Raw genomic sequence first — 26,962 nt, 5'->3', positions numbered from 1 at the left:
TTGAGGAGGGGACATCCCCTTCACTTAAGGAATAATTTCTGTTCGTTTTAAGTTAATGTTGCTCCTTACTTTCAGTTGAAAAACTTGTAGTTTTTTTTGTTAAATCTACCTAGGGACAGAGGTATGCAATTGTTCGCACCGAACAATTGTATAAAATGAGAAAAACATTACTAAGGCGAACATTTCAACTCTTTTACCCTTATTAAGAAGGATAAGAAATACAAGCCTCAATTTTCTGCGATTTTTCGACATTTTGTGGGGCGGGGCACGTTTTATACCAAGCTGGCTAAAAAGGTCTAAAATCTCAAATTGACAGGATTAGGTTGATTATTAGAGTGCACATATTTTGAGAATGGAGCCTGGGAAACCTGAGAATAATGCATTAAAGTGTGTATCATTCAAAAACTGACGTTGCTTTGGGTTGCATTGGCTTTAGTTAGTTCCAGGCTGCGATAAGGTCGGTATTTTCGTTGCTATATTGATAGCTGTAGAAGTAGCGTCATCTTCTTAAAATTTTTCAGCTGAAAATTTTGCCATATATAATTTTGAAATATTTGGAAATTTCATATTGACAAGAACACTTATGTAATTTCATTTTTTGGATTTTAACTTCACTCTTTATTTTGACGGGGGAAATATCCTTAAGGAGTATCCAAGAGCCTCATAGTTGCTTTTTATCAAACGTGCTCACTAGTAAAGGCGTATGTACTCCAAAAAAATCAAGGAAAACTTTGAAAATTAAGATGATTGGCCCTTCAGTATCTCTTGCCCATTAGCTTTTTGATTTAAATTTATGTACGATGTGTCAAAAACTAAACAATATTGTAAGATTAAAAAACTATGAATAATATCGAGATTTATTCGAGATTAAAATTCGAGATTTTAAAGGGGAGCCATTAAATAATTAAAAACCATTAAATAATTGTTTTAATTGGACTCCTTTTGTTCATTGTTCATCCAATTGTTCATTGGACTCCAGTGGGATAACTATTCAAAATACTTCGGGGGGTGGGTGGATATTACCGACTGGCTGGTCCTATTTGCCGATTGATTTTGATGACATCGCTATTATTTTTTTTTCTTTTTACCGACTAAGACTGAATCTCTTTCATTGGTTTGCCGATTCAATTTTTTTTTATGGGCTGATCGACTGACTACTTTGTATGTATGGCGCCCCCCTCCCCTGTACGTGATGCCCCCTTCAGGCTTATAACACCCCGGCATGATCATTTGACGGGATAACTGTTTCTGGACATAGTTGGACCTGGCAAACCCCGTAATTTTTGCTTTTTTCCCCTGGACCTATACTTAATAGCTTCCTTGTTTTACCCCCTCCATCCAATATATTCCAAGGTAAGTACCTGATAAAAGCCTACTGATGTTTATAAAATGTTTACATTTAAAAATGTCATATTTGTTGGAACAATACGCTCCCGTGAAAGTTGCGAATGCCGGAGCGTTTCTGTTCCTATGAAGTTTTAATGTCACTGTTTATTAAGAATAAAAAAAAAATAATAATAATTAAATGCTCATTAGGGTATAATGGTGGAACACTTTTAAGGCATTCTAAAACAGGCGCAGAAAATATGTCAGAAGTAGAATAACGGTAGTTCAGTATATCTAAGTTAATAGCTTTCATATATTCATTCCCAATGGGTGTATGAATGAAAGAATATTTTGTTTGATGAAGCCCTGTAAACACGTGTGCTTAGCTGAACATCAATATCCAGCCGCCCTTGATATGGACCGATCAGCGCTAAATACAACAGAGGAAGCCAATTCTGATTGGTTGAAAATGATTATACATAGACATTGACATCCAGCTAAGCATGCATGTAAATTAGACTTAGGTGAGTGTGAGACAATGAAGGGCTTAAGAAATAGTCTTTTTTAGGCAGTATGAGGAACGGTGATTGTTGGAGGTGCTAAAGAATGAATATTAAGATGGCGCATTAGAGGATCCCAAAGGGTAAGCATGCAGTACGCTGCAAATTGAAGTGCATTATAGACAAATCTCTATGAAAGTTTTTTCACATTGTCAAGATATTTTTCTTATTTTTGCCTTGACATCAGAAAATATGACTTTTTTCTTAGGATGCAGAAAATAAGCTACAAACTATTAAATACTAATTATACTCTTGTTAAAGAGTAAACTGAACTTAAGATTGTTGGGGGCCTAAAAGGCAGCAGCCCCCCTCTTTTAAATATATAATTTTTGACCATTTTGGTGTTAAGATTTTGAAAACTCGTTTACTTTTTGGATTTAGTTTCTGCCAATTATTAATATCATATTCAGTGTTTTTCCGAATACGAAGGGGACTTCCCCCTTCTCTATCCTAACTTAAATTTTTCTCAATATTGCTTCAGAACAAATCTTTTTTTCTAATTTTTCCAGAATAATTTATCACTAGAATAATTTAATTGGGATTGAATAACCCTTCTCATGATGAAGGTGGGTTGCACTCTTTACACTAAAGTTTGACTTTTTGTCCCAATCCTTTATGAACGACTGCTCCAACGCAAAAGCCGTTGAATCTGTTGTGAGCTATTCTTAAAGCATTATAAAACTTCAGCACAATTAGCAAGGGGTTGAGGACGTAACAGACCTCCTCTTACTCTAAACCCCTTTGCCTTCCCAAGGCCAGAACATAATTTGCACTTTACTGAAAAAATTTTTAATGTTTTTACTTTTACAACTTTAATAAATAAAATAATATTAACGTTTTGATTAATAAATATCAGTATATGTATATTAAAATGACAATACGCATTCATTTTATTTTTTCAGTAAAGTGCAAGTTATATTCTGGCCTTGGGATGGCATTGGGGTTCTAAACCCTACTCATGTTAATTTCTGCTCGTTTTGAGTTTGAATCGGTTACTTATTGTAATTTCCTTTCGTTTTGGGTTTCATTTATTTATCGATGCTGATTTGTGGTAGTTTCACGCTTGGTAGATTATTGGATTTTATTTTTGCTCATTGTTGTTTTAATGGAGTTCTTTACTTCTCTTTGAAAAACTTATTTTGTTGAAAAAGTTTTTTACATTGATTTCTGTTCGTTTTATATTGACATAGTCTTTTCAGGGAAAAAAAATAGTTTATTAATTCCTTTTGTTAAGACTTTATAGTTTGGCCTACTATTTGTATGCTGGGGAAAATTTTTTAGCGATTTTTAACAACATACACCCTCTTAAAAATTTGGACACAAATAGTAGTTTTTAATGTAGTTTCATACCTAGAAAACTTGATACTATTCGCAAAAAAATCTCTTTACATTCTGTGATAGCTTGGATACACTTACGTTATTTTGATTTGATTAAAATTTAAGAGCAGAAGTAGCATCAAAAGTTTGAACATAATACCCTCAATCGTTCTTTGGAAACTGCTAAGATGCCTCACTGGAAATTAGTATTAACACAGTGCATTTTGATTTAATCTTAAGGTAGCATTTAGTTTTTAAACATAATGGGCAAATGGAAGGGTGGGCGTGGGATTAGCTGCCGTCTAATCACTTTCAACTATTTAAAAGGGCACTAGCCCTTTCTATTTTAAATCAAATAAGGCCTTTTCGAAGTTGCTACGAAAACTCCTTCGATACGAAGTGCATTGGTCTAAACAAAAAATAAATAATACATTGTACCCACATCGCTCTTTACTATAAAAATGTTAAGCTATCCAGTCACTTTCGACTATTAAAAAGGTCACTAGCCGTTTCAATTTCCATTCGAATGAGCTATTTTTGAGTTTCTACGTCAACGCTTTCTATAAACACCTTATATGCACCCAGGGCATAAATTACAACCCTTGCCCAGAGTGCTGTAAGGAGGTTGTCATCCTCAGGGACGTAATTTCCGGAACTTTCAACTACGTTGAACAAAATGGCTATCTCAAGATTTTGATTGGATGTTTTTGGGGAAATGGTGGGTGTTAGAGGGGCGTTAGTTAATCTCCAATCGCTTTCAGATATTAAAAAAGACACTATCCCTTTCAATTTCCAATCGAATGAGCCCTTTTGAAGTTTCTACGACAACGCTTTCTATAAAAACTTTATGTGCAACCAGGGCATAACTTACAACCCTTGCCCTGAGGGTTGTGAGGATAGTTGTCATCCTCAAAGACCTAATTTCCAGAACGTTCAACTACGTTGAGCAAAATGGCTATAAAAAAAATTTTTGATTAGATGTTTTTGGGGAAATGGTGGGCGTCAGAGGGGCGTCAGTTTCTCTCCAATCGCTTTCAACTATTAAAAAAGACACTATCCCTTTCAATTTCCAATCGAATCAGCCCTTTTGAAGTTTCTACGACAACGCTTTCTATAAAAGCCTTATATACCCCCAGGGCATAACTTACAACCCTTGCCATGAGGGCTGTGAAGGGGGTTGTCATTCTCAAAGAACTATTTTCCAGAACTTTCAATTACGTTGAACAAAATATCTCTCTCAAAATTTTTATTAGAAGTGTTTGGGAAAATTGTGAGTTTGAGAGGGGGGCTGATTTCCCAGCGATCATTTTCGAATAATAAAAAGGGCACTAGCCTTTTCAATTTTCAACTGAATGAACCCTTTTTGAAGTTTCTACGACAGCGCTTTTTATAAAAACCTTACATGCCTCCAGGGCAAATTTACAACCCTTGCCCTGAGGACTTTGGGCGGAGTGTCATCCTTAAAGACATAATTTCTGGACCTTTCAACTGTGTTGAACAAAATGGCTATCTCAAAATTTTGATTGGACATGTTTGGGGATATGGTGGGCGTGAGAGGGGGGTTTCTTGCCCTTCAATCACTTTAGACTATTAAAAAGGGCATGAGTCCTTTCAATTTCCAATCGAATAAGCCCATTTTGAAGATTCTACGACAACGCTTTCTATAAGAAAAACTTGTATGCCACCAGGGTATAACTTCCAGCCCTTGTCCTGAGGGTTGTGTGGGAGTTTCTTCCTCAAAAACATAATATCTGGACTTCGAACACAACTTCGAATAAAATGGCTTTCTCAAAATTTTGATTGGACCTTCGGGGAAATGGTGGGTGTGAGAGGGGTGTTAGTTATCCTCCAATCACTTTCGACTATTAAAAAGTTCAAGTCCTTCAAATTTCCAATCGAATGAACACTTTTGAAGTTTCTACAACATCACTGTCTACTAAAACCTTATATGTCCCCAGGGCACAACTTACAACCCTTGACCTGAGGGCTCTGAGGAGGTTATCCTCAAAGACCTAATTTCTAAAACTTTTAACTACATTAAACAAAATGGCTATCTAAAAATTTTGATTTTATGTGTTTGGGTAAAAGATCGGCGAGAGAGGGGGGTTAGTTGCCCTCCAATCAATTTTGACTGTTCAAAAGGGCACTAGCTCTTTGATTTTCCAGTCGAGTGAGCCCTTTTTCAATTTTACCTATGACAGAGCTTTCAATAAAAACCTTATATGCCTCCAGGGCATAACTTACATCCCTTACCCTGGGAGCTATGTGGGAGTTTCATCCTCAAAGATATAATTTCCAGACGTTTCAACTACTTTGAACAAAATGGCTATGTCAAAATTTTTATAGACGGTGTCTGGATAAATGGTGGGTGTGGAAGGGATGTTAGTTGCCTTCCAATCCCTTTCGACTATTAAAAAAAGCACTAGCCATTTCAATTTCCAATCAAATGAGCCCTTTTTCAGGTTTCTACAACACTTTGTATAAAACCCTTATATGCCCCCAGGCCATAGCTTACAACCCTTACCCTGAGGGCTGTGGGGAGGTTGTCACGCTCAAAAACCTAATTTCCTGAACATTCAACTACGTTGAAACAAAATGGCTAAATCTCAAAATTTTGTTGGGATGTGTTAGGGGGAAAAGGTGGGCTTGAGATGGGGTAAGTTGCCCTCCAATTACTTTTCACTATTAAAAAGGGCACTAGCCCTTTGAATTTGCAATTGAATCAGCCCTTTTTGAAGTTTTTACGACAAAACTTTCTAAAAAAAACACTTATATGCCCCCAGGGCATAACTTATAACCCTGGCCCTGAGGGCTGTGGGTTGCGTGTCTTCCTCAAAAACATAATTTCTATCCGAAAATCATCAAGGCTGAAAAAAATGGCTATCTCAAAATTTTGATTGGATGTCTTTAGGGAAATAGTGGGCTTGGAAGGGGTTTTAGTTGCCTTCCGATCACTTTCGACTATTAAAAAGGGCACTAGGTCTCTGAATTTCTAATCGAATGATCCCTTTTTGAAGTTTCTACGACAAAGATTTCTATAAAAACCTTATAGGCCCTCAGGGCATAGCTTACAACCCTTGCCCTGAGTTTGAAAAATGTTTGGTGGAATGATGGACGTGAGAGGGTGGTTAGTTGCCCTCCAATGACTTTCAACTATTAAAAAGGACACCAGCCCTTTGAATTCCCAATCGAATGAGCTCTTTTTCAAGTTTTTACGACAACGCTTTCTATAAAAACCTTATATCCGTCCAGGGCACAACTTACAACCCTTGCCCTGAAGACTGTGGTGGAGTGTCCAGCTCAAAGATATAATTTCTGGACTTTTTAACTGCGTAGAACAAAATGGCTATCTCAAAATTTTGACTGGATGTGTTTGGGGAAATGGTGAGCGTGCAAGGGGTGTTATTGCCTTCAAATTACTTTCGACTATTAAAGAGGGCACTAGTCATTCCGATTTCCAATCGAATGAGCCCTTTTCAAAGTTTCTACGACAACTCATTCTATACGAAGTGCCCTGGTATGGAAAAAGAAAATACATTGTGCCAACATCGTTCTTTACTTAGGCAGCGCGATTGCGCTGCCTATGATTGAATTTGTAGCTAAACTGTTAAGATAGAAACGTGAAAATTTATGGTCTGTTTTTAGCTCTTAACTAAATTTTTAATTCCATCTTTATCTTAATTTTTATTTAATTTTAAACTAGCTAAAATTAAAAACATAAAAAAAAATTACGCCAAAAAAGCATAATGATATTTACCTTTCTTATCTCGAAGAACTTTGGCAGTTCCGGTAACAGCGACTTGCCGTCGTAGATATTTACATTGCTGTAAAAAAAAAAAAATATGAGTAGTTTATTCATCTTAATAAAAGATAGTTAGAGCAGATGATCTCATTATTAGACAATTCAAGATCAAATGTAGTTTTTCCTCTTTTTCTCTCTCTCTCTCTGTTTTTTGTTTCAATTCAAGTAATTTTTGTAATTTTCAAACCAATTATTATTTTTTGTTTATATTCTAAACAGAGGATTACTTTAGCTAAAGACTTTTTTTTACAAGGGTTCTATGTCAATAGGGTGTCTGCTGAAGTCGCTTGGTCGAAATATTAGGTTTTGTAAAAATGAAATCACATTCATGACTCTTGTTGCAGTAAATTTAATAAGACGAGCAAAGTATCTTTTGTGTAAAAACTCTCTAGTTTTATTGGTGGGGGTGGGATATCTTTGGACCAATAAAGAAAAAGAACCTAGGAAAAATACGGATCCATAGTACATGCATCCACAGCAATGTGCATAGTAAGCGTTATAATATAAACAGGATAGGTTTCTCAGATTATCAATACCTATATGTGTCTACAACTTATATTAGCTGTATTCTTAAGTATAGATGTCCCGCTTGAGGTCTCCAGATTCAAAATTCTGTTTATTTGTCAGCGGAAATAGAAGGGAATTGATACATAAAAAAAAAGAAGAAATAACACAATATTTTAGAATTACTACTCTATAGAACAAAAAATAAATCTTAAAGTACCTAGGAGAAGAACAATGAAATCTAAAGGTTAAAATTTGTCAAGTGGAAACTTGAACAGCCGCAAATATAATAAGAAAATTAGAAAACTTGGGAACTGTCTTTTTCATAGGAAAGACCTCCATGTTCAATATTGTAGTTTTTAATAATAGCGGGTGCTAAATCCAAAAAAAGAAAATGCAGGTGAAAAATCAGAAAAAAAAGCAAAAAGGATATGACACTAAACTGATTAAGAAAGTGTAGTTTTCCTTTGAAGCTGTAGTTGTTTCCGGGAATTAACGGATTGTTAGTGTTGGAATTCCTATAGACGAAAACTGTTGTGAAATCCAACTAAACGGTTTTGCTTATTTAATTTCACATTTTATTGTGACAACACTGACGAAAATGTGATATTACCGTAAAGGCTTCATAATTTTGAAACAACTAAAAGATAAATCTAAGAAAATAGTGATTTTCAGGTATGAATAGACACAAGATAGGTACAAGGAGAAAAAAAAACTTTTATATTAATGTTCTTGGTATTTTAAGAACTAGGATATGAAACGGTATTTAAACACTTTTCAAGCGTAATCTTTAATTGCCTAACCTTTTGATTGCCTTGGATTTCTTCTAGAGGCATAGAAAATTATCCTTAGCTTGAATCTTTCTTTGTTTTTTGTTTGGTGGATTGTAAATTTTGCCGAGAATTTGATGATTTAAATTAACGATAAATCGAAAAAATTAAACTGAACTAAAATATTTTGTATATTGACTAAACTAGGTGTGATAATCGTAAATCCAGGTGATCGTACAAAGTCTTGGGAGATCTCGTTCAACATTCGTATACTGACTGATGAAGATAAAAACAGTCGTAATATTTTTAGGTCAGATGACACAATTATATGAGTTTACCTGAGATAATGAATATCCCATCCGAAACTGAATTTCAAATAAAAAGTGTTACCCTGGGACAGAAAAAAATTGAAGTCTCCGTAAACCAACATAGCAACATATCAAAATGTTAGGATATCGATCTAAATCTGAATGCTGGAAGATATTATGAAAATTATGAAAAAAAAAACTTGAAAGATATCGAGTAGGTGATGTTATTAAGTCGGTTGATTTTGCTAAGGTGTTAATTCTCATTTTCTTCATTTTTTATTGCTTTATTTCTCTTGCGTTTCCTCATAACAAGAAACTTAGAAATACTTAGAAGCATGCTTTTCCACGTCTATCTGACAAAACTAAATATTCTTATCTAAGATAAGAAATAGCCTATCTACTACTGAATTTCGAATAGAAGTTGTTATCATCAAATAAAATAAGCACAAGTTTTTTTTAAAGATAGTAAAGAGTGGGACTAGCAGTTAAAACAAGAAAATCTCAACGAGCAAAAGATCCTCTACGATTCCAATACTTCGATCGGTATATTGCTGCATACTATTAATACAAATATGATCTTATACAATCTATGCAATCAGATTTTAAAAGAATTCGGAATATATTGCGTTACTTCAATACTGAAACAAAATAAAAATCCTGCTCAATACGATATTCCTAATATATCACAGTTTGAAATTGAATAACAATTGATATGTATAGAAAATAGTGGTGGGAAACAAGGTCTTAAAAACAAAGGGAACAATATTTTAAAATGTAATTATTTTTTTCAAGCTGAACTAATTCTAAGAAATCAGATCCAAGACCATTTTATTCACAGAATTTGTCGTAATTATGAACGAATTTCAACTAAATGACCTTTGTACTTAAAAAAAGAAAGACAAAAAACACGGGACTAGCACTTATTAAAGACTAACGCATAATGACGCACGAAATAAGAGAAATACCTCATAACTTATTTTAAAATGATTTTATAGTTTACATTGTCTGGCCTTTCATATTTGCAGCACCATCATTGTTAAAGGGGACAGAATTCCTAACAAAATTAGTATCTACATTATATATTAGTAATAACATCAAAGAAATAAAGCGTTATTTGAAAAGATCTACACTTACTAGTCAAGAATTATTGCCAGTTTTAGATAGTTCTAACTTTAAAACCATTCAGATATGTATATATGTTTACCCTGGATTAAGAAACTAGTAACTGCACAAAAAGGTATTTTGCTACACAATTTGATCTACATGTAAAAACACGCCTAGAAGACAATGAGGGTTCCTGTGGCAACCATGTTAATAAGTTGCGGTATTTTTATTCCTGAACTCATATAATAAAACAGATGATTTTTATAAACTTGGTAAGGGTGTATTCAATCGTAAATTGCCAAATTTAAAACCTTTTTTTGTAACCAAACTGGTCAGAGGGTACCACATATTTTTTCAGTTCACTCTTCACCGCTCTATCCCCATGTCGCAGCAGATCAAAATACTACGGTAGGCATTTTAATAAGAATGATGATTTGGTAAATAAAAATTTTACAACTATTACTTTGGAAGTACAATAAAATTTTGTAGAAAATATTCTAAAATATTAATGCTAAAATATTAAAACTAAAATATTAATGGTGCCTGAGGTGGGATAATGATAAAGATTTTTGGTGAGTGATTACTTCCAGAACTTTTTTAGAGAGCATGGTATATTTAACCAAGGAAAGTGAAAATTCTGCTAATTGAATTGCCAGATAGAAAACGGATGGGGGATGGGGGAGAAGCTTGTTAGAAAGTGCTTCAAACGAGGTAAAAATGGGCGCAGTTAAGGTACCTATAGGGGAAGAAGGGGACAACTGACCTACTAAGAAAGAGAATTTATAATAGTTTGTCAAAATTTCCCTTTGCTCTAATTCTTAATGAGTTCTCTTTGCTGATATATAAAATGCAGAAACTTTTGAGACAAATGGAATGGTCTTTCTGGAGTAATTTTTGGTTCTAAGTGGTTGTGACTCTTCCGCATTATGTTTAAATTTTCTATGCTTTTCTTTTATTGTAAGCACTCAATACTATGAGTTAATCTTACCAAAAGATCATATGAAATAGTATATTAGTAAATTGGAATCGGAACAAACAAAAAGATATTTGGCCAGCTAGCGTCGATTTTCATAACTAAATTAGTATAATAGCGAATTGCGTAAATGTCCCTGAAAAATAAAATAAGTAGAGTGAATTACAGGCAATTAGGGGTATTTTACTAATATGCAATTCATATTGAATCAGAAATGCAATTTTGCTGATTAAAATAAATTCTGTGGAAAAAACGGACTTGATGTCACTGTTGCTAGATATTAACTCAAGATCTGAGCTTTGAGTTTGTTTATTCTCAAATGTTATTTAAAAATACTTTCAGGGAGGTAAATTCATATTGTATCAATTTTAGAACTTTACGTTTATCAATCTTTAGTGACACAAGTCGATTTAGCTGATGAAATGTTTCTATAGGTAAACATTTATAAATAGTTCTGAAAACCGCTACCACAGAGCTTTTTTTTTGGTTCATTGAGTCATGGTCACTTTCATCTTGTTAGATCTTACCTTTCTTGTTTCCCAGACAGTTACGCCAATGGAGATGACGGACATTGTAGCCACAACAGCAGAATAGTAATAATATGCCTGTATAATCCAAAGAACAATGGCATATATTTGGAATATATAGAATGGATTGATGGCCTGAAATAAAATAGTCAATTTATTTTAAAAACATCAAAACAAAACAAAAGATTAGATTTCAAGCTGAAGGGCAAAGTGGTCTACGAGTAGTTTGGTATCAAAGGCAGCGCAATGGCGCTGCCTAAGTAAAGAGTGGAATGGGCACAGCGTCTTTTTTTCTACCAAGGCACTTCATATGAAAGGAGTTGTCGTAATCATTTCGGAAGGGATTCATTATATTATAAATTGAAAGTTCTAAAGCTCATTTTATGAGTAAAAAGTGGTTGGAGAGCGACCAGAACCCTCCCACGCACCTTTTCCCCCAAAGACATTCGATCACAATTTTGAGATAGCAATCTTGTTCAGCATAGTTGAAAGGTCAAACAACTATGCCTCTGGGATGAAAACCTCCACAGTTCTTGGGGCAAGGGCTGTAAGGTATAAAATTAACCCATTGTTTACATATAGTTTTTGTTATCGGGAAAGGAGAGCATGTTTGATCTTAGTGTCCAAAAAGCTCAAGGGCACCCAGACGAAGCTTTCAGGTATTTTGGAGGGGAGTGTTGAACTAAATCAAAACACACTATGTTCATGCGGATTGTCAAAAGGGCGTGTCTCAGGAATTACTTAGTTTATTAAGTTGGATGTTTGGGGAATGATGAGGGGGATTATCAACTGACCGAAAGGATACACTACTTCACTCTAACAGTGCACGCAAACACCACTACTATACTACTACTACTATTGCTACTTATACTGTTGCTGCTACTAATACTACTATCACCATTACTGCTACTACTGCTACTGCAACTACTACTTTTGTTGCGACTATTACTAAGGCTTAGGATATTAAAGTAACATTTGAAAAATGTTTAGAGTGAAGCTTAACTAAATTGAAACCACACTATGTTCATACTGGTTGTCAACAGGGTGCATCAGCAGTATCTTAGGAACGGCTTAGTGTTTTAAGTTGAAACTTCCAGGGTATGATGACGGGGATGTGAAACTGACCAAAAGGCAATTTCCATGTAATGTTACTGCTTTAATACAACTACTACTACTGTTACTACTACTACTACCACTGACACAGCACTACTACTACTACTACTACTACTACTACTGCTACAACTACTACACCTATTGCTACTATTATGACTCCTATCACGAACAAGGCTAAGGATGTACAGGTGAAAATTTCAGGGAATGCTAAGGGGAAAGTTGGACTAAATCAAAACATAATCTGTGCATGAAGGTTGTGAAAAGGGCGTATCTCAGGGACGACTTAGTGTATTAGCTTGGAATATTCAGGGAATGATGATGGGGATGATCAATTAACCAAGATAAGGCAATATATGTACGATACTGTTACTACTACTACAACCACTACTACTATAATAACTACAACCACTATTTCTATTGTGACTACTACCAAGGCTAAGAGTATTAAGGTGAAAATTGCAGAAATGTTGAGGACACATTTAAACTAAATTAAAACATATTATTTGAATACAGGCCTTGTCAAAAGAGCGTAACGGAAGCTTCTTAGGAACGGTTTAATGTATTAAGTTAAAATTTCCAGGGCATGATGAGAGGGATGTCCAACTAATTAAAAGGCAATGCATGCAAACTACTACTGCTGCTACTGCTATTCCCACTACTCCTGCTACTACTGCTACTACTGTTGTTACTACTACTGGTATTACTACTATTACTACTACTACTAATACTCTTACTACTACCACTGTGACTACTACTACCAACTAAGGCTATAGAAATGAAGGTGAAAATTTCTGGGAATGCTGGGAGGGAGCTTGAACTGAATACAAAAATACTGTGTGAATGCAGGTCGCCAAAAGGGTGTATCAGCAATATATTAGGAACAGCTTGCATTATGAAGTTGAAACTTACAAAGATTGTGGTGGGAGACGTTGAACTAACTAAAAGGCAATAGTTGCATCCTTCTATTGTTGCAACTACTACTACTACTATTACGACTACTAGGCTCGACTACTACTACTACTACTACTACTACTACTACTACTACTACTACTACTACTACTACTACTACTACTGCTGACTACTACTACTACTACAACCACTACTGTCAATACAAATACTACTGCTAATACTACTGCTACTACTACTAAAGCCTAAAGCTAAGGTTATTAAGGTGAAAATCTCAAGAAATGTTGAGAGGATGTTGAACTAAATCATACACACTATGCTCATGCAGGTTGTCAAAAAGACGTATCAGCAATGTCCTAAGAACTGTTTAAGTTGAAATTTTCAGTTTGAGTTGAGGTGGATGTTGAAAAAAATAAAGTAGCATACTGCTACTCTCACTGCAACTATTCCTACAATATTACTTCTACTAAATTCAAGGGTACTAAGGTGAAGCTTTCAGCGAATATTTAGGGAAAAAATTAACTAAATCAAGACTCACTATGAGCAGGTACATTTTCAAAGAGTGTACCAGCCATATTGTATGAACGACTTAGATTATTAATTTGAAACTTTCAGGGTATGTCAAGGCCGATTTTTAATTAACCAAACGGCACTATGTGCATACTACTACTAATACTACTACAATTACAGCAACTAGCGAGCCTAATGGTATTAAAGTGAAACTTTCAGGGAATGTTTAGGGGGGATCAAATAAATCAAAACACACTATATTCATGTTGGATGTCAAAAGGTTATATAAAAAATACCTTACGAATGGCTTGGAGCATTAAGATAAAACTTTTAGGGCATGTTGAAGGGAATGTTAAACTAACCAAAAGGCATTATGTGCTTGTTAGCACCACTGCTAATATTACTACTGCTACAACTTAAAATTTCCAGTTACAATTTCCAGGGTACGATGAGAGGGATGTCCAACTAATTAAAAGGCAATGTATGTGAACTACTACTGCTGCTACTGCTATTCCTGCTACTACAGCTACTACTATTGTTACTACTACTGCTAATAATACTACTACTACTACTACTACTACTACTGCTACTACTACTAATACTCTTACTACTACCACTGTGACTACTACTACCACTAAGGCTAAGGAAATGAAGGTGAAAATTTCTGGGAATGCTGGGAGGGAGCTTGAACTGAATAAAAAAACATTGTGTGAATGCATATTGCCAAAAGGGCGTATCAGCAATATGTTAGAAACAGCTTGCATTATGAAGTTAAAACTTACAAAGCTTGTGGTGGGAGACATTGAATTAAGGAAAAGGCAATAGTTGCATCCTTCTACTGCTGTTACTACTACTATTACGACTACTACTACTACTACTACTACTACTACTACTACTACTACTACTACTACTGCTACTACTACTACTGATACTACTACAACCGCTACTGCCAATACAAATACTACTACTAATACTTACTGCTACTGCTACTAAAGCCTAAAGCTAATGTTATTAAGGTGAAAATCTCAAGAAATGTAGAGAGGATGTTGAACTAAATCATAGACACTATGGTCATGCAGGATGTCCAAAAGACGCATCAGCAATGTCGTAAGAACTGTATACGTTGAAATTTTGAGTTTAAGTTGAGGGGGATGTTGAAAAAAAAGTAGCATACTGCTACTCATGCTGCTACTATTCCGACAATGTTACTTCTACTAAAGTCAAGGGTACTAAGGTGAAGCTTTCAGCGAATATTTAGAGGGAAAATTAACTAAATCAAGACTCGCTATGAGCAGGTACATTTTCAAAGAGTGCACCAGAGTAGTAACCTAGGTGCTGATTTGACGAGCACATTGACAAGCACATGAATATACACTACAGTTTCCCATGCACATTGTAAAAAGCGAGCAAACCTATAAAGTGGTCAAACGCGTTTTGAAAGTATAATCGACATTCTATATGACAATCAGACTGGTTTTTTGCTATTGATATCAATTTCACAAGAATATGCACTACAGTTTCACGTGCACATTTTAAAAAGCTGGCAAACCTTTAAAGTGGTCAAACACGTTTTGAGAGTATGGTTGTGATTGTGTAAGACAACCAGACTGGTTTTTGAGGCAACACCCATTTTTTAGGGCCAATCAGAGAGACAGCGGAGGTTACTCCATATACGATAACTTGATTGGTGATTGGATTCAAATAAAAGAAGTGATTTTCATTGCAATTCATAATATTAAGAGAATTGATTTCAGAGAGAATAGTTTATTTGAGAGGATATTAGTCGAGAAAATGAGTGGTGTATTTAAACTATTGGAGATTGATGGTGGGGCCGGTAGCAACAAAGATATACGAGTACCGAACGTGGCTGTGGAAATAACAGGAGATGGTAGAATATGCCTTGAATGGGACGATACGTATGCTAGATACGTGATATCATTAAGCAAATTTAAGCTGGAGGAGCAATTATGTTTTGCTGCGAAACTGAATATTGTGCATATAAATAGACTTCAGGCAGCATTAAATGCGCTAGTGAAACATATTGATGAGAACAAAATGCACCAGTGAATATTATTGTTGTAATTATGCTCAATAAAATTGTTTCTAAATCGAAGCTATTTTTCTTTCTATAGTTGACTAGCACATACTTTCTAGAGTAAGAGCAGTTCTGGTTAGTTTGAATTAGGTTTTGATAATTTTAGAACTCTAAAAAATGAATGCATTTTAGAAAGGTTGAATAATTGAGAATCTAGTACTTCTTGAAAAACGCTTGATTCTAGATGATGATTTTCTAGAGCTGTCTATTCAAAGGAAGATATTTTCTCAGGGAATGCTTGTCGGTATAATGAAAACTGATTCTCCGTCATTAGACTACTGCATGAAGCTTTTACATTGTGGTCTAAATGCATTTACTCAATTTATTGATGTATTAATCACGACACGGCAAAATGATATTGTGGATATGCTTTTAAACACTAGTTTAGAAATTTAGGACTTTTTTCTTGAGATAGATGGTGCTCTAGGATGATTTACTCCTCTCTCTCTCTCTCTCTCTCTCTCTCTCTCTTTCTCTCTCTCTCTCTATCCCACTCAATATGTTGTTGTTGCTGGCACAGTTTCATTGTGTCAGTGAGAGTATCAACACATGAGAAAATATTCCATACATGCCCAATATGTGTGTAAACACTGGGCAGCTGGTCATCATGTGAGAATTGCACAATGATTGATGAGTATGAGGTAAAGTGTAGATTATGCAACCCGTGTAAATTGCATAGAGGATATGCTGTGGAAATTAAAGGTTGTAATTCCTGTCTTGAAGAGGTGTGTGACTCTCATCCTAGAGGGCACCTATGCTCCAATTGCCACTATGATAAATGTAATCAATGGGAGAATACATATCCTGGTATGATTGGAAAGATTCCTAAGCGTGATTTTAGTTTATTGCTACGAGATTGGTATCCTCGTGGTTTTAGATTGTTCTGGGAGGAGGAGCCGGGTAAGCGATTCAACTGTTGGAACAACAAAAGAATATGGTTTCTACGTCATCGTTGTGAAGATAATGGGTGTTATGATTATAAGCTCACTGATTTTTATTTGGCTGTGACGATATATGATTCGCCACTTGAGGACACTGTTTGTGACATTGCTTCAAATAAACAAATTGAAACATATGAATTCTACAGAATGAATGAGAATAGTATCATTGACTATACAAAGAGATATGGCAAGAGTGAAGTTACACTCTACTGTAGGAAATGTGACGCTGACATTGCAGTTCATCAGGATCAGTATGCTGTGAATTCGGATAATCTACCTGCATTAGTTGTTATCGACAAATACCTATACCAAGTAGAAGATGAAATCTAAAGAGTAGAAAAGTCGTTTTTATCATGTATATACATTTTTTTCATTTATTAATAAACAATTTCACATACATTTTAAGAACATTTTATTCGTAGGGCACTAAAATCAATATTAAACACGCTTGGAAGTATATTTTCCACTAGAAAGTCGTTCAATCGAGGTACGTCAACGTAGATGTCGAGAAACTGCTTGTAGGTATAGTCACGACATCTGAACATGAAAAAGAGTAGTGCATGAAATCCACATGTCTTAGTCGTTAAATCCTGTACTCTTCGTTGACTTTAAATAATAGTTTTCCCACTGCTCTCAATAAAGTTGCTGATGTATGAAGTGTAGAATTTATACGATAGGCCAAGAGGATCAAAAAATTCAATATTTTTCGCTGTTTGAAAGATGCATAGCCCATGGCCTGTCTTCAAAGTCGATGGACTGCTATTAACAATGATTAGGGTATTGTTAACACTTGGAATTTTTTCAGTGAAGTCTCAAGGTATACACTAGACTTGTATTAAGACATGTATGGATCTATACTAAATACCTTGATTATTTGGTTTGCGTTCATGGCGATAGGTCTAGTACAACACTGGCGTTGGGTGTGATTTCCAAATAGGTTTCAAATTGACTCAATGATATTAGCGTGATACACTCAGTCAAAGCATCGGCAAATGTACACTCTAAACGTAAATTCTCTGTTCGTACTATGTTGAAGTACTGGGTCCCTGACATGTCCAAAACAATAACCCCTCGATTGTTTGAAAATATTTAATCGGTTATTCTCTTTTCGAATACTGGGGAGTCATGATCTAGAGATTGTGTGGTCGACTCCTAGAGAGTTCTATAGGATTTTTTGTCAAATGATAGAGTGTACAGTGGAATACCATTCACTTTGCACACAAGGCTAAATAGACCAAAAAAATTAAAATCGTGGGGGGATTCAGTCCAGGATCCAACGGCACTGCCATTCTTCACAAAGGCCAAAGCCAATTTTGATGGGATTTCTCCATTAATAAATGATGAATTGGTATAGCTATGAGACCCGGTGGCAACGTGACGTTGATTGGTGATCGTATGGGGGACAAGAAGTTTAATGTTGTTGCCATTGGTTCTTAGCTTTTCCACTGCCAATGCAACAGAGCTTATAACCTGTTGTTTTCGGACGTGGAGAATTGCCGAGGCGATAATGACATTGCATCGGATGCTGCAGAAACCGTTTTTCTCAAAATTAAATTCGATGGGGCCCGTTGCAACTTTATGTTAATCTTGACATTGGGGGGTAACCATTCGGACATATTGAATATCTCATGATTTAATATTCCAACCAGATGATACTCCTGGCTCACTGCAGTACTCAACTCGCCGTCAGTATCAACACCTGATCGATATTCATAGCCCAATGATTGTTCTCTCAACTCCTTGTATGCCTTTGGTGTCATCATCATAAATTGTGTATAATTTGCTTGGTTAGGATTACCACTGTTAGTTCTCAAAGATGTTTCACTAACAAATACCTTAATTTATTTGAACTGATTGTGTAAAGTATAGATTTCGTAAAAGAAGTAGTTGACAGCACTTAGATCTTTTTTTGCTGGACTTGTCTTCACCGTACTATTTAAATCAATAAATGTCGATGAAAAATCAATGAAATAGTCTTCATTGGAAAATATTTAAAAGTGTATATTTTCCGAGAGGGGTTGTTGGGGGTGAAATTGTTCCTCGTATCCATACTTGACACTGACATCAACATTTTCAGCATTGAATAGATTCAATAAGGAACTGATTGATGGATGTGATTCCTTGTGGGGGAGATAAGTCATCTTAAGAGAAGAAATCCTTCTTTGATCTAACAGTCTTTTTCTTTTTCTTCTTCTTATTGGTATTCCTTTTTTTATTCCTCAAAGTTCTTGTTGATGTCCTTCGCTTGCCGCCTGGGTGGAGACTGATGAGTGAATGACGCGCACGCATCCTTTTCAATCCCTTTCCATTTTGCTGAGATTTTTATTGCTCACCAACGGCTCTTGCTGAAGATCTAATATTTTCCTTAACACTCTCGTTGAAATTCTTGCCCGACCCCCAGTCCTGTAGTGTTGAGGCAGCAAAATGTGATGCAGCAGGTACAAGATATTTTCTGGCAAAGGGTAGTGCAGAACGAAACAGTTTATCAAACCAGTTACCAAGACCATAGTCAGACATTGTAGTACGCCCCTTGTAGTAGTCCAATCCATTGCCAATTTTATGTGGAGTTAGAGCACCAGCATAGCGCTTGAAATCGGGACAGATCAATGGAATTCTTCTATTATTCATTTTAGGTGATTGAGTTGGTCTCGCCGAAAATGGGTCAAAAATGACATCTAATCACTGCTAAGTCTTTTGTTATTGCTAGAGGATCACCCAATTCACTTCTTAGTGTTAACTGACAGAGTTCCAAACACGAAGTGCTTACAGGAACATACTGAAGATGCTTTATATTATAGTAATGAACAAGTTCATGAGTTGTTTTTCGTTCAAGAACACGTAGGAGTGGGACATTTGAATTACCAACTCTCGATGTCTCCACAAAGGATGCATGGAGAAATATGCAAGAGTCCGAGGCGAAACCAGGTGGATAATCAGCAAAAATAACTTGATCCATCCCGTAAATGGTGCCAGAATTTTTCCCATTGATCATATTCTGTGTAAAGCCAAGAACGTCTCTCATATTATCATTGAGAATAATTATTTCAGTGTCAACAGGTGAGGTAATGTAAATGCTATCGTTTTCCAGTGAATAATTAAAATGTAATGTACCATTCCTACGATATGAGATTTTTCTATTGATTGTATGACACAAATCTGTCATATTATCGTATTCAATATATTTCAATTTAACATGTGGATGTTCGCTAGATTTAAGTGCTTCAACCCATTCATAGTCGACAAAGAGTGAACAATCGAATGGTATAACTTTTATATCATACACACGATCCTTTCTCAGGATGTGATAGGTATTTTTGAGAATACAATCGACAAGAGCCACTTCATACGCACCGTCAAATTTGATGGCGGGTGAGGTCTTATTCAAGTCGTTGTAGAGAGGATTAGAAAATTTGGACATAAATGTTACATAGAAATCATTGGGCATTGTCAATATCTTTAACACCGATCCAAGAATCAAAATCAAAGTTATATCCTTACTACCCAAGACGTAACTGTTTCCTACCCCTGTGAGTACGAGTCTTTAATATCTTTTCAATTTGATAGATTTCACTATTATTTTTAACTTTTTGTAGTTCAGAGTCATAAGAAAGGCCGAGAATCTCTTCATCTTTGGTATCGCGCAAACGATAAGTTATGGGTTTAGTGTCTAGGATTTTTGCCACTTTATAAAGATTTGTGGACCACAAGTAATTACTCTTTTCAAAAACATTAGTTGTTCTATTAATTCGAACAGTATAACCAACATAAAATTTTTCTTCTTGACAATCGTTTCATTGGAATATTTTTTAAGAAAGATGTCAATTGTATCATGATCAGAATGATGAACTTCCGTTGGGGTTGAGTTGGACAATGATCGATGAGGTTGTTGATTATAAATCAACATGATTTTATCTAAATCATGAATAAAAGGAGATGTATTTTTCAATGTACAATATCTTGAAATTAAAAGTCGAATAGTTCTTATCACTCATTCGGCCAATGCAGCTTTTATAGGACTATGACTATGATAGAGCAGTGTGCTATATTTCACTAGTACTTTTGCAACATGGGGATTAACAAATTCACTACCGCGATCCGTTTGAATTTTTCTATACGAATCCTGTTCGAGAATACTTTCTATAGCCTGAGCAACTTCAACGCCTCTCATTGACCGCAATGGAATTGCATATGCATAACGATTATAAACACTGATTGCAAGTAGAATGTACTGGTACGGTGTATTGTGACGTCTTTGAATCTCATCTAGAGTTAGGAGATCTACTTGCATTATATGCCATGGGCAAAAGGCTTTAGTTTTTCGATGATGATTAGCACGAAGTCTATGATTTCTATGCAGAGTGTAACTTGGCTCATTTTGTAGATAGTCTTGTACACTTTTAGTGTGAACACCAGTGACTTTGGAAAGAGTGGTGGGGGAACTTAAACTCTTCGCTTCACCAATATTCTCATAAACACCTTTCAGAATTTGAACCATTTTGAACGTAAACACATAGTGTAACGTCCGCTACCCTTTTGTATACTAGTTGTGGTTGGTGAAGGGGGTGATGGTGAATTGATGGTGACATTTTCACTATTGTACAGCTATTAAGAATGTGCTCCTCCTACCCACCATTGTCAAGTTTCATAAAGGTTTGGTAGTATTTTCCAAGATTGGTTTAAAATCTTCTTCTTCCTCTTCATATTTCTGTTTTAATGGTGTTGTTGTTGTTATCGGTGGTGCATGTTCATTTAATTTTTTTAGAATTTGTCTATTGCTAATAAGGCTTTTGGGGAAGTTTAATGTATTTAGAAAGTTATATAGATGAGCGTCAAATGATAATAGTCCTTTACGATTTGTAACCATATCATATATTAAATCAAGTAGATTATAGCTCTTGCCCTGAATTATAATCCCTTTCCCATTGCTATCAACTAGAATATTATCTTGACCACTTTTCATGAGATAAGTTAGGAGTCGTTTACTTTTTTCAACATATTAGTTGGGCCTTATATTTACAAATTTCGATACAATTTTATACAATTCCTCCATATTTAAATTTTTTCCAGCAGCAGCAGCAGAATCCTGTGAAAATTATTCTTTTTTGTGATCAATATTTCTAGTCATTACACGATATGGTATAGGCTTGTCTAATCAGTGAAGTGCCTCTTGAAGTAAAAGCAGTTTTTTATCATCCTCAATATTCTCGTTGTCAATGAATTTACTCAGATTCTTCTCAAAGTGTTCTACGGGTGAAAGAGCGATTTCAATTGGAGTCAATTTATAGGGTTTTGCCATTCTCTCTAGAGAAAACTGTTTACAAGTCCTGCAATTCTTGGCAGTAAAAGTATGAAAAAGCTACCGCCCGCCTGAAGAAGACGTTTCCTTTTAAAATTCTTTCTTTTCTTTTTAGAGGCCAATGTACGTACAATGGATCGATGTTGCTTTGCCTGTTGCTTAACTACTTCTGGCAATTGAATATTACCCTCGATCAAATTTAAACAAAATTCAAATATTAGATTAATGAAATCATTGTCAATACCATGTTTGAGTATGGCTTTCCTAAGCGAGGCTTTTGAAGTGCTTAGAACTGAAAATAAATGTCTATTTTCATGTAGTTTCTTTAGTGTCATAATAACAAATAATAGCCTTTTTTACTGTCCACGCGGAGATATACTGTAATTTCATTGTCAAAAATATCTGTGACTACACGCAGATCCTCGGGTGTATTTTGATTAAGATCCAATAGGATATAGCCGTAGGGTTTATTAGTTGCCTGATTGTATGCTGAGAGCAGAAATGTTGGGGCACCGGGGTATTTTTGTTTATTGAGAGTTATTAGTGATCTAGAATCACAAACAACTCTGTAGATGACATAGTTTGTACAGTTCAATGAAAATGTTCACATACATTTGCTCTGATGAAAGATGTTGCGTAGAACCAGATTAATAGAAATATTTTCCTGATGAGAGCGAACACTGAACAATTGTAACATTTCCTTGGACCTTTGTTCTATAGATTCAGCCAGATCGTCAATAATCAGCCAAGAGTTTGGTTCAATAATGTTGAAAACATCAAGTCCCTGTATGAATTGTATCTGCATCAACCCCGTCGTGCGAATTGCTTTTATTTTATCATATGACCCCTGCCAAATACTTTAACAGTAGTAGATTTTGTTCGGCTTTTCCACAAACATTTTATCGCAATTTTTTAATATTTTAGTTAAGAGTATTGTTTTGCCTGACATTTAAGGCCCACACAGAAACGATCTGAATGATGTTTTAAATTGATACATGTTCCCTTCAACAGTTCACCTAGACAACTAACTATAGACTATACTTGTCTAATGACTAAATAATTTCCCTATTACTACTACTCCGTTCAAGAATAATGAGAAGAAGAAGAAGAATCATATTTTCTTTTATTATACGCATAAAAGCAACACTTTAAAAATACTACATTGAACATGAAAGTAAATTAAACAAGAAAAAATACTTTTTTAAATTTATTTATAATAAAAAATACAACATTTACATAAGCACTCGAAAAAAAACACTAATAAATACACTTTTTTTTTAATTTATTTATAAAAAATTAAACATTTATTAGAATATGGACACACACTTAAAATAATAATATCTCATACTTTTATTTACAACATTTTATATTTGGAATGGGGTCCCCCCGGGGAGCGGACGCTGCGGCGGCCGCGGGGCCCACTGTGGCGGGCCGGGAAGCGCTGCGGGGACCGCTGTGGCGGGCCGGAGGGGGCATTAAGTAGTGGAAATTGCTCTGCCTTGCACACACATTGAAAATTGTTTGTGATATAAAAAAAAAAGAATTAAAAACACCCATCACCCAAAAAAAAACCTCCCACTCAATTTGTACTTTTTTTTAATGAATTTAAGTTAATTTTTTGTAGACCAACAGGTGTTCTTTACTCTACACATTAAAATTAGTCTGTAATTAAATTTTTATTGTATGTTAGTGCCTTCACACCATCCTCAAGTACATGCAATTTGCCTGATATGGCTGACATGGTGTTTTTCTCAACTCTAGCTGTGTAGTTTTTAAATTGTAAAGAGCAAATCACGATAACTTCGGCTCTTCGGGACTGTACTACGTTCCACGCAGTTTCTAAAGACACTCATAACAAAATTATTTTTTTACATAATATGTAGGTACTCTCTTCCAAACTTGCCTTATAACCTTGTTGTGAGTTTCCACACAGTATACCTTCTTTCTAGAAAACACACCGCTGCATATTAGATCGCTTCTCGTTTAAAATTTTAGAATTAACAATTGATTTGAAGCCTGGCGTTTCACTAGCTCTGGGTAGCGGGATTCATCCCAATTAGTGTAGCCCATTCGTGATCTAATGTACTCGCCATTTTCCAAATCATTCAATAGATTTTCAGTTTTGACTTTTAACAGGAGTGAATCAGTGTCCCCGTAATACACTTGAACTTGTCCCTCAATCGGCCACTGTACCTTGCATACATTATAATAAAATGACAACATGAGTTTTTTAGATATTTCAGTTATTGCACTCACGCCTGCAATATTTTTATTTAAAACAATGTTTCTTTTCTTGTGATGTAGGAGCACCCTATTAGAGTCTATGATTGTGAACGATGTGAAGTTTGGATCCGCAATGGTTCGAGCATAATCTTTGGGATTGGTTACAATGTCACAGCGACTTCAGTTTCGTACGCTTTCGCACATTTCACCCAAGGCTGAGTTTAAATTAAGTATATACACTTCTTTTTCAACCTTCGTTTTCACTTGTGAACGTTTACTGACAAAGGTGTCAATAAACGTTTTCATGTAAGGCTTTTGATCAAATTGTAGGGCTCTATGAATCTTTTTGACCTTGAAACCGTTGGACACCATCCATTTCAATAGCATGTGATGAACAACGATATTCTGCTTCTGGTTGAGGTCTGCAATTAGTTTTTGTTTGGAAGGTACCCAGTGCATACTCCCATCCTCTACTAAAGATAAATTGTAGGGGCTCAGAGAGTCCTTACCCACCGGTCTATTTATGCACGGAAAAACAAAGGCTCACAATGTCCAGAAGAGTGAGTACGTCACTGGCCAAATATAGTTTACAATAATCCCACCCATTTTTACATCCGCCCTTTGCCCAAACCCTTTCAGAATATTCGTAGTCACTAGTGGTGCTCTCACTCTCAGTAAGAGAATTGTAAAAAGCTTCAATGGGCGGTAATGACACTTCATCTAGCCTCGAGCCAGAGTTGTAATAATCATATGGATATATACCCTTACACGTTAATAAATCATACATTTCATCATCGGGGCCGCGCTGTTTGAGGAGGGGGAAGCTATAGAAATTGTCACTTTTCTGTACCTGAATCAATTGACTTAAGGATATGAGGAAGAAGCTGAAAGAGTGTAAAAAACGGATTTTAGTCAGGTACATGTTATCCTTGTTAATTGTTTTCCCCCTGAATTCTAGCACCAGTAGCTTCTCTGATGATTTGGGTATTATATTATATGAAAACGAAACATTTATCCATGCGCTATCTACAACTCCACCCTTGGCAATGCGGGCCAACGCCGGTAGAACAAACTTTAAGTCATAATTGGAATTGTGTATAAAAACAGCTATGAAATATTGCTGTCTAATGTTTAAATTGCACGACTGATGTGCTATCCCCTGAAGTTACCCCTTCCCGATGTAATTTCCTGCCACAAATGATCATGGTCGATCACCTTCCTCCTCTCCCCATTCCCAACACCATCATCAAATTCCCCCTTTCAAACCCAACATATTTTACGATTTTTAATGGCCGATCTGTCATCTGGTGATAGGAGCATAGGATAGTTTGTGTAACGAAGGCACGAAATTGCACCGTTCGCTGTTTTGATTAGACTAACCAATGCCGAGCGCATGAAGTCTTCCCCGTCACCCAACATCTCCCCTATATCCAGCCATTGCTGAGTATAATTAGAGTTTCTGTCCGTATTAGCGTAAAAGACCCCTAGGACTTTATTCATTTTAAGGCATTTAAATTTTCATGAATCGTTCATTTCTCTAAGTCTAGTCTTGCAGTCTCAAACAATCTTATTGCTCTGCGAAGGCAAGTTTAGGAAATTCTTAAAACGTAAGATTGACCTTTCTTCTCTTATCGATTCCACAGCCTGGTATCCATGACGTTTACAGTGTTTCATGTGATGCTTATACTTTAAATAAGAGCGAAATCTTGAGAGGCATGTTGGACAGTAATAACGTACCTCATGTTTTTTACCCTCCCTCAAAACCCTACTAATATCGGTAATTGGATTAAAATGTCCAATTGAATCAGGCTCTGTGGGTGGCGTGTATAGAAGCCACACCCAATGTTCCACTCATTCAATTGAAGGAGCCCTCACTGGAAATAATACGCCCTTCTTATCGGAACGATGACCCTCCTCAAATTCGGTTTCATACTGCAACACGGTGACACCAATCTTTAAATGGGCATTAGCCCGCTCGAAAATATCTATTCCTTTTAGTGTCACGGGAAATTGACCATTTAAACAATTAAAATCTACTATGGGGAACTTTGAACTCTCCCTACCATTAAATGCCAATTCATCCAACTTTTTCTTAGATGCATTATCGCGCAGAGGTCTGTATGCGGCAATTAAAAATGCATACTTGAAACACTGTAGCCTCGTATCGAAAAAGATTCGTTGTATCCCCTGACATCCCTCTAAATCAGAATGATATTTTAAAACTATAGCCCTCTCCCCACCACCTCTTAAAATAAAATCTTTTTTAAATCTACAAAAATTAAGGTTTAAACTTTCAATAAATAAAACCACCGACCCACTACCCCCCTCGTTATAATTTTCCCATTTACTTTGAATGCTATTAACCCAATCTATAAAAACCTCCCAATAATTTGATAAATGTGGGCGAACTGCCAACATCTCTTTGTGCAAGTATTTCGAATGTAGTTTGCTTGCATTTTCATTTAAAAAAAAATATTTTTAGTGCTATTGATGCTTTTAAACTGACCCCTACCCCCACACCCCCATCTGTTGTTCAAGAATGGCTCAAATCTTATTAGTATATAAATGTGTAATGGCCAGGGGATCTGTTATTATTGGAAGTTGGGGTACTTGTGATGTTGCTGTATCGTTATTACTACTACTACTAGTTGTATCATTAACCAGAATGGTGGGGGTGACATAGAATT

The 26,962-nt window shown here is 35.6% G+C and overlaps 1 protein-coding gene across 1 annotated transcript in view; it reads right to left on the bottom strand.

The window, feature by feature from the left end:
- The window catches only part of LOC148948326 (polyamine-transporting ATPase 13A3-like), a 117,453-nt gene that overhangs the window by 49,586 nt on the left and 40,905 nt on the right, over nucleotides 1–26,962 (bottom strand). The window contains exons 5-6 of the mRNA XM_089094889.1: nucleotides 11,192–11,326; nucleotides 6,961–7,027 (exon numbers count right to left, since the gene is read on the bottom strand). Coding sequence (XP_088951015.1) covers nucleotides 6,961–7,027; nucleotides 11,192–11,326 — 202 coding nt within the window. The remainder of the gene's footprint in view (nucleotides 1–6,960; nucleotides 7,028–11,191; nucleotides 11,327–26,962) is intronic.

The sequence above is a fragment of the Artemia sp. Qi Xiang Cuo genome, chromosome 9, assembly GCF_049724085.1.
Source record: "Artemia sp. Qi Xiang Cuo chromosome 9, ASM4972408v1, whole genome shotgun sequence".
NCBI lineage: Eukaryota > Metazoa > Arthropoda > Branchiopoda > Anostraca > Artemiidae > Artemia > Artemia sp. Qi Xiang Cuo.
This window is presented reverse-complemented; position numbering and strand designations above follow the sequence as displayed.